This window comes from Pristis pectinata, chromosome 1 (assembly GCF_009764475.1).
Source record: "Pristis pectinata isolate sPriPec2 chromosome 1, sPriPec2.1.pri, whole genome shotgun sequence".
NCBI classification, from domain to species: domain Eukaryota; kingdom Metazoa; phylum Chordata; class Chondrichthyes; order Rhinopristiformes; family Pristidae; genus Pristis; species Pristis pectinata.
This window is the reverse complement of record NC_067405.1, coordinates 112188542-112203089: the sequence shown is the minus strand read 5'-3', so window position 1 is coordinate 112203089 and position 14548 is coordinate 112188542. Positions and strand designations below refer to the sequence as shown.

The window sequence follows — 14548 nt, the reverse complement described above, 5'->3', positions numbered from 1 at the left end:
AACAACCGTCAGTCACTTGCATTTGCTGCTAATTAATTTGAAAGCCTTGTAATAGTCTAAATTTTCAGAACAGTGATTTCAGCCCCATTCATATTTTCAGTCTAGTTGCCCCTATGTTGTATTTATATTATGTAAGTCATTGTGCTGAATAGATTAGTGATAATTATTTAATTGTACAACTTAACCCTGAGAAGTTAGAGCCCATGGTATCATAACATTTCCAAGTTGGTTAATTCAGTGTTTCCAATGGTGACTGCACCAGTGTTCTTGCATTAGGACTATTATTGCTGAACGACAATGGAGACCTGTTTGGAGATTTCAAACATAGAGTTGTGGGAAAGGTGGGCATGAATTTGGGAGGTGACAAGGACTTTGGAAAAGAAAATAAAGTTGAAAATGGGTGGAAATTTGAAAAGAGGTCAAGGATGGATTTTTATGAACAGATGTTGTGAATATGGGCTGTAGTTTCGCAAGGGATAGAGAAAAGCAATGGTTTATAACAGTAATTACCAAGAAAGGTAAGTAGGAAAATTCAGTATCAGTAATTTACTGGTTATAGAAAGTAATTGGTCTAGACATGATGTACCTGGAATTGGCACAAAGTGTATTAAGCGAGAAAGATGCAGGTCTCAGAGCAAGCTTGATCTTTTTGACGAAAGGTTTTAAAAAAAAGAAAATATATCAAAGGAACTCCGAGGACAAAAAAAATTGGAGAGTTCCTTATCCTAATTAGTGAAGGGGTCAGAGAGGTGTGACTGATCAGGTCAATAGCAAGAGAAAGGAATAATCATTTTTTTACCATTTGAGAGTGGATTAGCTGTATGTTCAGCTTTAGATGAAATGCAGCATATGGATAAGGATGAAGGCTTTCAAGGAGAGGAAATTTTATTTCCTTTAAGATAGTTATTTATTTAGTTGATATCAATAAAGCTGTGCTAGAGCGTTCATGACAATTCATGCAAATGTAATTCACACCCCTTTTTAAAATTAGACTATCCTTAATTATAATAGAAATCTATAAATTCTCTTTCTACACTTGTAAATGAAGCTATTGTGTTAACTTGAACTTGTACCTGCAGCCCAACTCATGGTGGTGTTATGGATTATAGTAAGAAACTATTTTAATCTTTTAAAAGGCAACACAAATGCTTAATGCAGATGTGTTGACAACATGCTTATGAAATGTAAAATGTCAATGTTTGCAATAAAAATTTAATGGAGTCATAGTGTTATAACAGCATGGAAGCAGGACCTTCGGTCCAACCTGTTCATGCTGACCGAGGTGCCTAGTCCCATTTGCCTGCGTGTGGTCCATATCCCTTTAAACCTTTCCTATCCACGTACCTGTCTAAATGTCTTTTAAACATTGTAATTGTACCCACCTCTGCCACTTCTTCTGGCAGCTCATTCCATTTACCACTACTATCTCTTTGAAGATCTTGTCCCTCAGCTCCCCTTTTAAATCTTTCCCCTCTCACCTTAAACCTATAGCTCTCTAGTTTTTGATTCCCCTACCCTGGGAAAAAAAACTGTGACAATCCATCTTATCTGTGACCCTCAAGATTTTATAAACTTTTTTACGGTCACTGCTCAGCCTCTCACTTCAGGGAAAACAGTCCCAGCCCATCCAGTCTCTCCTTTTAACTGAAGCCCTCCATTCCCAGCAACATCCTTGTGAATCTTTTCTGTGCCTTCTCTGGTTTATTCACATCTTTCCTATATGGTGATCAGATCTGCACACAGTACTCCAAATGCAGTCTCTCAAATGTGTTGTACAGCTGTAACATGACGTCCTAACTCTTGTACTCAATGTCCCCACTGATTGAAGGCATGAGTGCCGTACACCTTCTTCACCACCCTGTCTAATTGTATTGCCACTTTTAGGGAACTATGTACTTGTACCCCAGGTCTCACTTTTCTGCAACACTCACCAGGGCCCTGCCATTCACTGTGTATGTCCTGCCCTGGTTTAACTTCCCAAACTACATCTCTTTGCACTAGTCTGAGTTGAATTCATCTGCCATTCCTTGGCCCACTTTCTCAGTTGATGTAGATCCTATTGTAACTTTAGACAATCTTTTTCACTGTCCACTACACCACCAATTTTGATGTCATCTTCAAACTTATCAATCATGCCACCTACATTTTCATCCAAATCGTTAGTATATACGACAAACAACAGCAGACCCAGCACCGATCCATGCAGCACACCACTGATCACAGGCCTCTGTGTTCTGGAAAAAAATCTGCCATCTGACTTTTTGGAAATCCCAATGGTTCAGCATCTGACTCACCAGTGATATTTCCTGTTTTCCCTTCCCACTAGCTGGGGCCCTGGTTCCTGTGCTACCTGTAACCTCACCACATTCCCTGAAAAATTTATTATATTACTGTGTAATGTCTTTAAAAAAAAGTATGTTGGGATATTGATGGGAATAACATCTAAAAGTAGGGAAAATGTGTTAGTCTGCCACCACTAAAGTCCGGAGGGTGCCAGCTTATTGGAACTTTACTGTATATACTCACAATTGTCCCAGTGGTCACCACTCCAATGATCTGATGAGATATGACTCCAACTAATTGACCAGTTCAGTTCCCTGAGAGCAGTTTGTATATCAGTGGTCCACTTGTCTATACTTTTGCTGGTAAATGACCAGTTTTCCCTTCTTGACTCGGTCTCTTATTGGAGTAACTCTGTCCTGACTGAAGCTCCTGTCCTGAACACAGTAATTCTGTGGTTGAGGGGTCCCATTTTTAAGGTAAAATTCCCTTTGATCTAACACTATTTTTGCACTTCACCTGCTTTGCTAACCTGAGCAAACATTTCCCTTTCCTTTCTGGTACCTGTGTCACCTGAACTTAACTATTAAAGTGTTATAAATGAGAACACAATTTCAAGTGAAGAAATAAGTTTTTAAACTCCCCAGCATCTGCTTTCTTATGTTGAAAGCAGCCATACACAAGCCATACCCATGTCATGTATAAACAAACAACTGCTGCTTGTCAATATTTCCAGAAGCTCTTCAGGACAAAATTCATCCATAAGAAGCCCCTATTTTAGGAAGGTATTGTGAAGACTAGCTCTTTGGATAAATAACCATTCCAGATGGCTAGACTTGTTGACTCCTTGCTGTCACACATCTGTTCTATTTCTCAGAGCCTGAAGTCTTCATTCAGAGCCTTCTATAAGTTTGCTGCTCCCAAAACATGATGGGAAGCTGTAATTTTTGGATTTGCTTTTACTGCATAGGGCTCTGCCTCCAGCCTTGTTAAAGTAGCTACTTCTTCCTGCTCCCTGATTAAAACATGGCAATGAATTCCAGGGTTTGCTTTAAATTTCATATTGGACATTTGTTTACCACGCTGACTGCAGCAACTGAAGATTTAGGCCCACTAGCATTACCTTAGTGAACTAGGAAGCAGCAAAAATGCAACATGAAGCCCACATCCTAAAAATAAAAATTGAAAATTGAATTTCACAGACCTCAAAAATGACCAAATGCCGTGCAAATTATTTGATGGATATCATGAGTCCACCATTTGAGAATTGGATATAATGGTTTGTTTGATCTGCTTAATCAAATTTAAGTTTTTGAGAACTTTTTTATATCTTTGTAGTTAATTGAAGTTTATTAAATGTAGGCTCAGAGTGACCTTGGAGCTAAGATTGCTACTGTGACTGAGTTGGTGACTAAACTCCAGGAAATGGATCAACAAGTAAAGCAGATTGCAGAAGAGCAAGCAAAGGCTTCGACTCAGGATCCAAAGTCCCAGAAACATATATACAGAGTGAGAGAACTGGAGGCACAGTTAACCATGCTTTTGAATCAACGACTGAGCCATCTGGAAAAAATTCAAGAACATCAGCTGGAACTCCAGGTATTTTTTATTCATTTTCCATGATCTGGGCATTGCTGGCAAGGACAGCATTTATTGCCCATCCCTAATCACCCTTGAGAAGGTGGTGGTGAGCTGCTGCCTTGAAACAGTTTTGGTGAAGGTACTTCTGCAGTGCTGTTGGGCAGGAAGTTCCAGGATTTAGACCCAGTAACATTGAAGGACTATGTTTGACTTGAGGGGAACCTGCAGGTAATGGTATTTCAATGTGCTTATTTCCCTGGTCTTGGTTTGGGAGGTGGGGTTACAGTAACCTGGATGTTCTACTGTGGTGCATTTTGTATATGTTACTGCTTGCCAGTGGAGGCATAAATGAAATATAGGCTGGTTAATGAGGTGCCACTCGAGTATACTGCTTCTTTCTTGGGTGATGTTAAGCTTCTTGAAATTGTTGGAGCTGCATTCATTCAGACAAGTGGACAGTATGGCAACAGACTCTCAAATTGCAGCATCTGTTTAGGCAAAAGGTGTAAATTGATGTTTAGGGTCAAGACCCTGCATGAGGACTGAGGGGGAAGAGGAAAGATTGTTGGTATATAGCAATATGTGGAGGGGTGGATGGGGTAGCGGCTGGTAGATGATAGGTGAAACCAGATGGGGGGACATGGGTTGGTTGATGGGCTGATGACAGATGGAACTGGATGGGGAGGAGGGAGGGGAGAAGTAAACTAGGTGGATGAGTGAATTTGTGTGGGAAAAGAACACCTGGGGGGGGGGTTACCCAAAATTGGAAAAATCAATGTTCATGCCATTGAGTTATAAGCCACCCAAATAGTATATAAGATGGTGTTCTAATTTGTGTTTCCAGTTTAAACATTACATAGTTGTATAGCGATCTTACAAGTGAATTTAAAGGGTGTGGGAAACCAGAATGCTTGGGGGAGTTCAGCTTGTTTTGATCAGGCCCTGATCCCAGACCCAGGCTTCAGCTGCAAACCTATTCAAGTTTCTGATGACCAGTAATCCCAGCTCTAGCTGCATACTTGGCCCACACTCCCAGTATTATGTGGCCAATCTTGTAGGCATGCAAATCCACAAATAGTACATCTGTGGATAAAAGGATTTGGCATACTAATGAGTTAGCTGGAATGTGGGCAGAATAACAAAAAAAAAAGTGGGATATGTGTAAACGGGTGGTTAATGGTTGATGTGGACTCAATGGGCCAAAGGGCATATTTTGTGCTGTTCCTCTCCTTGATTCTACGCTGTCTTGTGTTTTGTACATTCTCCTTGTGATCACATGAATTTCACTCTGGTGCTCTGCTTTCCTCCCATATCCCAAAGACACATGGGTTGGTAGGTTAACTGACCACTGTAAATTGTCCCAGTTGTAGGTGAGTGGTAGATTCTTGGGAGGGGCGAGAAAAGTTTGTGGGAAGACTAGGTGAGGGAATGAAATGTTCAAAGCCTTTCCACCATCTACAGTATAGGAGGAGGTCATTTGCTCCATTGAGTCTATTTCATATGGAAGTACGGAGAGATGAAATATGGTAATGCCATTGAATGTCAAGGGTAGTGGTGAGACTTTTTTGTTGATGATCATTGAAGATCATTGCTTGGCACTTTTTTGTTGAGAAAATTGCATTATAAATGAACAGCTCATCCCACAAGGATATTTAGGTAATTTGGCATTCTCTAGAAGGAATTCACATAAAGATTGTATCAAAAAGTTTTTGGGAAAGTACATGCATAGGACCCTTCAATGAACCAAAGGTTCTTTGATTTATTTGCAAATTGACGCAGCACTGCAGTTTGGATGGACGCTGTATTGGTATGAATTCTGTCTTTGGGATGGCATGTTGAAGTATGGACTCTACCGTCACATACCAGCAACAGAAGAAACACACCAAGTCATGTATAAGTGTTAAAAACTATTTTATTAATAATTACTTATGATAATAAGAAAAATAAAAGTAAAAATGTTAGTATGTTAGAAGTAAAAATGTTAGATCTTAAACATTAACCCCAAAAACTAAACTTGAAGTGTGCATGTGTGGCAAATTCCCAAACTCCAAGTCTAGGAATAGTTCTCAAAGTTCAGTTCAGCAAGCTGTAAGGTGAAACGTGAGCAAAGGCTTCTTCAACAACCACTGTTGACTGAAGACAAAACGTAGAGAGAAAATAGAGAGTAATTACGAAATCCAAATGTTCCACGATGGAACCCATACGACACCTCAGTGCCTACTCAGCAGTGACTACTCCACCGCTTTGTTCCGAAGCATCTGCCACCCCGAAAAACATTTGAATCATGGCCGTCCACACAAATACCTGTTTTCCACTACAGGTTAACGACAAAGTGGACTCCACTGCTTTGTTCCGAAGTATCTGCCACCCCGAAAGGCATCCGAAACGTGGCTGTCCACACAAATACCTGTTTCCTTCTACAGGTTAACGACAAAGTGGACTCCACTAAATTATTCCAAAAATCCATACGTGGATTGTAGTGACAGGCACAGTTATTGTTTTTCATCCATTGATAGAGACTAGCAGGCTGGTATCTCTCTCCCCCCCTCCCCCCACTGCTCCAAAAAACGTCATTATCTTCTGTTGACGTCGTCACGCACACACACACACACACACACACACACACACACACACACACACACACACACACACACACACACACACACACACACACCACTCTGCTCTATCTTAAAGGGACATTCACCAATAGTAACCTAGTCCGTAACACACTTCCCACCTAAAAAGAATTTTTTTAAAATCAAAAAAAAATTTTAACCGCGCATACAGTTAGTAATGTGTTAATAATTATCATTCTACACAATTACAGAATATCAGATTAGTAAAGGTACAGAATTGAGGTGAAATTCTCTGTGACTGCATTAACTGATTTTGTTTGACTATTTGTATTACTAATAGTGTAGAGTTCTATTAAATCTGCCTTGCCCACTGTACAGGTTCATCAACTGAAATTGATGCAGCCAATATTGATGGACGCGGGAGCTTTGAGTGGCCCAGGGAAATGAAGTTAGCATTGGAATGTTGAGATTTTTGGAGAGCTTAGTATTCCAATGTTGGCAGCTCAGGAGCAGAACCCTTGGGACTTTCCAACATGTTGGATCACTAAAAGCCTTAAAGAACTGAATATTGTTCACAAACTCTGGGGAAAGCAATTTTAGTGTTAGCTTGCCATATTTAATCACCTTTCCCGTTGAATCTTCTAGTTTTCTCTATTCCCCTCAAACTTGCATTCAAAAACACAATATTTAAGGAGTTCAGTTATTTCTTATTGAAAGGTTGTAAAGTAAGATATTACAAGATACAAAATAAATTTGATCATTCAACTTCCGAATGTGTTTAATTTTTTTTCAAATGCTCTTAAGCAAGGGTATTTTTGAATGCTGTATACCCACATCTAGATTAGAAATGAACTATGCCAACTTGTCAAAGCTGCAGGGCCATCATTGACTCAAGACTTTTATTAGAGTGCAGTAAGTTTACAGGTAGTTTCTATTATCAATGTGAACATCGTATGTGTGTACAGCTGTGTTTTTTTTATTATATATTCCCTGTAAGGCATAACTTAATTTCAGTTGCCATATTCCCATAAATTAGTGACCCTGATATAGTGATACCCTTATTATGGTATTGCTTTCCTCTTGTTCATTTTGGCTTTACCACCAGAGATCAACTGGAATTAGAGGCTGAATTCAGGCAGCCCATGCTCTATTCATGTGGCTGTACCTACCATTTGTGGTTCTGTCGATCCTGTCAAGCATGAGGCCCATCTGTTTTTGTCATCCCATGGAGTGAAGTGGGCTCTGAGAGGTGACGTGGCCTCGGGTGGCAGTGGAGGCCCTGCCCCTGCAATACCCTAATAGCCTTTTGTCAGCAAAGATCTTTGAACTGTTTTGTTAAATCTCTCAAATGGCATTTAAAAATAATAAAAATATTAAATATGTTTATAAGTAGTAAAAATTACATTGAAAACATAAAAGGAAGTTAAAATAAGGAAAAATGAACAAACTGTTCACCCACATTTACCCTTCTCATCAAGGCTGATGACCCATTTGAATAAATTGGTTTCATGCAGCTTATGCCAGCCACCTGGAATGGGAAATGCATTTGCCCTAGCAGCACAGAACTTTTGTGTTCTGCCATTGGACTCTGAAGTGACTCTGTTGGTGGAGTGCGAAGTCAGATGCACTGGCATCCAGCTTGTATATCTAACCTCTCGTTCGATTTCTGCATTGCAAAGTGCAGGCATGGAAGTGAAAAACTGACCTGTAAGAAGGATATAGCCAATGGTCCTCCAGAGATAAATACACTTCTGCTTGTTATTGACAAGTGTGTAACCTGATTTATTTGAATACATGAAATAAGAATTATGATTTTAAATGTTTCATTTTCAATCTGTTCAGCCAATGGAATTGTGGCTTTCCTTTGGGAAAAATTAATTTTTCTTACTTTGCCATTTTCCATTATTCCCTTTTGACTTTAGAGTCATAGAGAGATACAGCATGGAAACAGATCCTCTGGCCCATCAGGTCCACATCAACCATCATGCATCATTTACACTAACCCTACCCTAACCTAACTTAACCTGTTTTATACTTCCTGCATTCCTCTCAACTCCCTGAGATTCTACCACTCACTTACACACTAGGCAATTTACAGTGGCCAATCAACTTACCAACCTGTACATTTTTTGGGATATAGGAGGAAACCATAGCACCCAGAGGAAATCAACACAGTCACAGGGAAAATGTGCAAACCCTACATAGACAGCACCATTAGTCAGGATTGAATCCCATCATTGGAACTGTGAGGCAGCAGCTTCTCTAGCTGTGCCAAGTCCCACCTTAATTTAGTTTGGGTCCTACATTTCAAAATATCAAAAGACACTGAAAGAGCCAGTCAGATGCTAAGTTCCATGCATGTGGTAGTACTGGTTTGTTTCAGTGGCAGTACTCTTGCCTTTGAGTAAGATTTCAAATTCAGCCTGGGGCTGAACATGAAATCTGCACTGTACAACGAAGGGGGCCACTCTTCAGATAAGGCATTAAATCAAAGCCTTAGCTATCTGTTCAGCTGGAGGTCAATGACTTCCAAGCTGCTATTTGGAGGAAGGCAGTTTTTACAACATCCTGGCCAACTTATCTCTCTACTCACATTCCCAAAATAAATAAAAAAGATTATCTATCTCTGAAACTTGCACTTAAAAAAATTCTCATCATGAGGCACAATATAAAACATAAATGCAAATTATTTCACTGAACCTATACACGAGCAAGGAATTTCATTGCATCCTGGTGTATATGACAATAAACTAAATATGAATCTGATGAAATGTTTCCAGTTTGATCAGATTCAGATTTGGCCCCACTTTTTTATTTGTGATATAAAAGGGCAAACTTTTTCCACAGTTAAATTTCAGAAATAAAAACGTCAGTGCCATTTGGAAATGAGAATATTTTTCTCTCCTTCCACTCTCTTGTAAACCCTATGTATATTTCCATGATACTTTACTACTTAAATTCATCCTTTTAAATAAATCTTGCAAGAACTTCCAAGATATGATCCCTCTTTAAAATTTTTTGAACTTTACCTTCAGAATATTTGGTATGAGATTTTCATATTTGCCAAATATCATGACATCTTTGTATTAATTTTGTTACTGAAGATAGTTTATCTTTAATAATAATACCTAATTGTTTGCAGTGAGTGTCAGTTTCAATAACACACTAGTGTACAAAGAGGCAAAATTATGGAATAGAGATAAATAAATAATATTCCTCAAAGTGAATGGAAGAAAGATGATGAGATCAAAACAGTAGTGTTGCATGAAAACCACCTAAATTTCTGATTTTTAAATTCTGTTTGTATTCTAAATGAATTAGAGTGGCGGTTTTGTCCCCTTTCATGTAGCTGTGACATCACAGATCACAAATACCAAGGTCTTATGAAATAAGATGTGTAAAGTCCAAATTTAGCTTCTAAACATTATTAAAGCCTTTTACAAAGCAAAGTCTAAACCCAGGAGGTTCTTCATCATATAATTTCAACACAAACACTTACAGTCAGGTTACATATCACTGCATATGAAAAGACTGCACTTAAAATTATCCTTTGAAATTTTAGAGCTTTTTCTTACAAATTTGAGACATTATTAAAGATAAACTGCCTTCAGTAACAAAATTGTTACAAAGATGTCATGATGTTATGCAAATATTAAAATTCCAGACTAAATATTCTGAAGGCAATATTCAAAAAAATTAACTTTTTTTCTATAAAAAAAAAGGATCTTATGTTTTTGGTTGCTTTCTGAAGCTATGATAACTTTGAATGAGCTATGGATGTAGCAGGTCTTTATTCAGCACAAGCAGACATACAGAGAAAACCTGGTGGAAGAATCTCTGCCAACTCAAAATACATCGAGTTTTTATATCCTCTAGGTACAAAGATAATAGCAAACAATCTAATATAGTTTCAATGGTTATAGTGTTAGTTTACTTTGATATTCTGGGTGTGAACTAAAGGTTCTGTAAAGTTATACATTTACAATGGGAGCACTTCTTAAGTGACAAGACCATCAAACACCTTTGTTGAGACAAGGTAGGTTCACATCTTAAGAGCTTCTAATGACAAAACCCAGACATCCAAAACATTCTTTGTTTATCACAGTATTTTAGGGGTTGGCTATGGATACATAAACACCCCAAATGCGGATTAATAGAACAAATATAACGATAAACATATTGCCTATCAAAATTAATATTATAATTGTATTATTTAAGGTGGTTTAAGCTGGCATGGTATACCTGTATAATTTCCTAAATCCTTCACATTTACTCACAGTACTTCACAAAAGTTGTATGTTGCTCAGTTAAAGGAATCATTGCACAGTGACTATTACTGGTACTAAATTTTTGTCTGTCTTTCAGTCGCGAATGTTTACCTCAGCATTCACAACAAGCTGCATTCACCCAGATGGTGCATTCCCAGCACATTCTGACGCATTGTTGCAAAGTTCAGCAACATGTTCTACAGCACGGACACTGAATCAAGGACTCCAGAAGTTGCCTAGCAACAAAATCAATTGCGTTTCACTCAGAGATGTGCCATCTGACATCTCTACAGCAACACAAGGTGAGAAGAGCAAGCAGTTCAATGTGACGTGGAAAAATAGCTTTATCTGTTTCAGTATTGTTGAAAATTACTTGGAGCTTCAGTGTCATTGAAATTTAGCTGAATGTTTGTTATAGAGTCATTAATAGGCGACTTTATATTAAAAGAATTAATGTTGTATATTGTTACAAAAATCATTGTTAAGATTGGGATTTTTTAATAAGATTAATTTGGGTGTGAAAATTATGATTATTTTTAGTTTCTTCCAAAAGTTGAGCTTCCAGGTCAGAACCCTGTCCACAAAGCCGAAAACAGTTTAGCTGACTAAGCTACATTCCCAAAGGCTTATCTAACCGTCTAACCAATCAAGAGCTTTAATTGCTTTTCAATGACCCTGACCTTTCAAAATTGATGAAACAATTTTTAAAAATCTTAATACATTTATAACCAGTTTAAAAACATTTAAGAAAACTTAACTTATTCAAAAGCTATATAAATTACTTTTATACTTGGTCCCTTGCAGCTGTTCCTGTACTTGCAATTTTGCAGGCTGATTCCCTGGTGTGACTGCTGGGAAATTGTAGCAAGTTTGGTCTTTGCTAGACATAAGTGATGTATTAATTGTTACAGTTAAGGATTTATGGTTTTGTCAAATAAAACCACAGAATTTCATTCCAAATCACCAGCAAAAATTTCAGAATTCCAAGTTGTGCAAACTAAACTTGCCGATCACAATCAATCACATTGATAAAAATGACTAATGGGCAGAGCATTGACAAATGGAATTTAGTCCCAACAATATGAGGTGATGCATTTTGGGAAGGAAAATAGGGGTAGGACATGTACAGTAAATGACTGGGCGTTGGAGGGACCTTGGGGTTCAAGTCCATAGTCCCCTGAAAGTGGCAACAGAATTCATTACCCTGGAGGGCTGCAGAGACTGAATCATTGAGTTCATTCAAAATGAATATCATTAGATTTTTGAATACTAAGGGAATCAGGAGAAATGTTGATGGCACTGAGAAGATCAGCCATGATCTTGTTTTAATGGTGGTGCTGGCTGAATGGATAACTCTTGCTCATATTTCTTATGAACAAATCATAAGTTGTACAGCACAGAAACAGCCCCATGTCAACCTTTTTGCCCCATCTACACTAATTCCATTTGTCTGCAATAGGATTGTATCCTTCTATGCCTTGCCTATTTAATTGTCTGTCTCAATGCCTCTTAAACAGTAATTGTGTGATTCCACCACCTCTGTTGGCAGTGTGCTCCAGGTATCAAACACTTTCTCAAATCCCTTTTAAAGTTCCTTCCTCTCACCTTAAAGTTATGCCCTCTTGTTTTTGATGCCAGTATAATGGGGAAAAAAGATTCTGAATATTGATCCTATCTTTGCCTCTTATAGTTTAATATACCTCTATCAGGTCACACCTCAGCCTCCTTCATTCCAGGGTAAACAAACCCAGCCTATCCGATTTCTCCTCATTACTGAGGTCCTCCAGTCCAGGGAAAATCCTGGTGAATCTCCATTGAACTCTCTCTAATGCAACTAGACTCAGGTCAATATGAATGACATTAATGAGGAAAATGAATTCACTTTTGGAACCAATGTTGTCTTGGTGATCACCAGACCAGATACAAAATAACTAGATATAGAGTACAATTCTTTCTCCAGATTTTTCCTCATCTTGGTCCTCAAACTGTGCGCCATGGTCCTTGACTCCTTAGTCAAGGGAACATCCTTCCTGCATCTAGCTAGCAAGACCTTTATCAATTTTATAAGTTTCAATGAGACCCCCTCTCATTCTTCCATACTGTACAGTCCAGGTCTACTCGATCTCTCTTCATACAGCAGACTCAACATTCTCTAATCATAAACATTTAATACCTTACAATGAAATGAGAGTTGTTTACATTTCAATTTTGGTTCATTGAATATTAGCTTGTATGATACACTATGGTCTCAATTATTTTTTAGAGTTACAAATTAAACATTTGTTTTATGATATATGTTAACATTGGGAATAATCACATAGTTTCATTTTGCTGAATAAAATTACCTGCTTCAACTATTACAGAATATTTCAGTTTGATTTGTTAAATCAGCCTAAAAAAATAGTTGGCTTTCAAGTTAAGTTGTTGAAGTCAGTATTGGTAAAAAAAATCCACCTTTCCTATAAACAAGGTTTTTCTTCATTTGTGCACTAGAGGGCACTTCCTTTACTGGTCTGCAAAATAGAACATTTTTAATAGGTGGGATGACAGTGCTACATGTACACTGTGATGCAGAATAAAAGCCTTAATTCTTACATCACTACTTTGTGGCTTCTACATTAGTTTTATGATTTTCCTGTTAAAATGTGATTCCTGTTGCATCAATATTGTAGCTTCTTAAATGAAAGATTTACATTCTTGTAAAATTGTTCTTGATGCTTTCAGTTTCATTGGCTACAGGCCAATTCAGGGTTACTCTATTATAAACTAGTAGTAATCTGTAATTGTGAAAAAGCAAGCTGTGCACAAATTATATGAGCATTTGTTTTTATTCCAAATAATGGTAGTAATAATGTTTAGTAATGCAAGGAAAGAAAGGATTTTGGTGGTTTTGCAGAATTATAATTCCACATCTAAAAGTCACATTTAAATGTTTCCAATAAAGTTTACTCCAAGATTTTTGACCTTTATATATAAGTTATAACTTGCCATATTGATAATGCAATGGAAGGAGTAATCAATGTCTAGAAGGTTAAACTATGGATGTACATTGCATCTTTGTAATTGAAAACCCAAAGTTTGGAATACACTATTCTGTTGAAATGTTTCAGGGCAATGGTATTGAACTTTATAAAACCAAGGACAGTGAGGTGAAAGATAGAGTAGATGCAGGATTGAAATAGCAAGTGACTGGAAACTCGTGGCCATAATGGCAGACTGGTGTTAAGAGGTTAATCAAATTCAGTCAATATTTGGCATTATGAAGTGCTTTATTACAGCAAGGCATTGACGTCCCCACTTTCTTGGGGTAACATGTTTATAGTTTTGAAGAAGAATAAACTAGCCTTTAAATTGTTGCTTTAACTTCAGCTTATCAGAGTTGTCCTGGTGCAATTGGCATAGGAAGTTCTCTGCAGACCCCAGCACCTCGCAAGTCTGCCCCAGTGCCAATGTCTAAGGATGTTCAGGTTCAACAGAAGATGAAGTTTGCTGTTCAGAAAGCCAAAGCAAATGAAAGGATTTCCACAGCTGGTCAAGGTAATAGCAAAAGGATTATCAAAAATAATGACCTCTGATTAAGTTTAAAGACATAATTTTGGCAGTATCAAATTAAATTTTTGGGAATGGAAGATAAAGTCTAAGCAGTAATACTTTTGATGACATGGAGGTACAGATACAAAACGTTAAATCATTCAATCCTGCATTGTAAAGTAATCATAATGTAAACCATGAAAATATCACTTCATCTGCTAAATGCTAAGAAATGTCAGTATTCCATCGTTAATGAATCTCTGATTAATCTGGAACAAATTCTTTGTTAGGATCATCGTAAGTGAAATCATC

General features: G+C 37.7%; 1 protein-coding gene across 2 annotated transcripts in view; it reads left to right on the top strand.

The window, feature by feature from the left end:
* kiaa0586 (KIAA0586 ortholog) overlaps positions 1–14548 on the top strand; it is a 379886-nt gene that overhangs the window by 22410 nt on the left and 342928 nt on the right. For both annotated transcript variants that reach the window (XM_052029700.1, XM_052029708.1), the window contains 3 exons: positions 3643–3879; positions 10803–11007; positions 14075–14242. In XM_052029700.1, coding sequence (XP_051885660.1) covers positions 3643–3879; positions 10803–11007; positions 14075–14242 — 610 coding nt within the window. The remainder of the gene's footprint in view (positions 1–3642; positions 3880–10802; positions 11008–14074; positions 14243–14548) is intronic.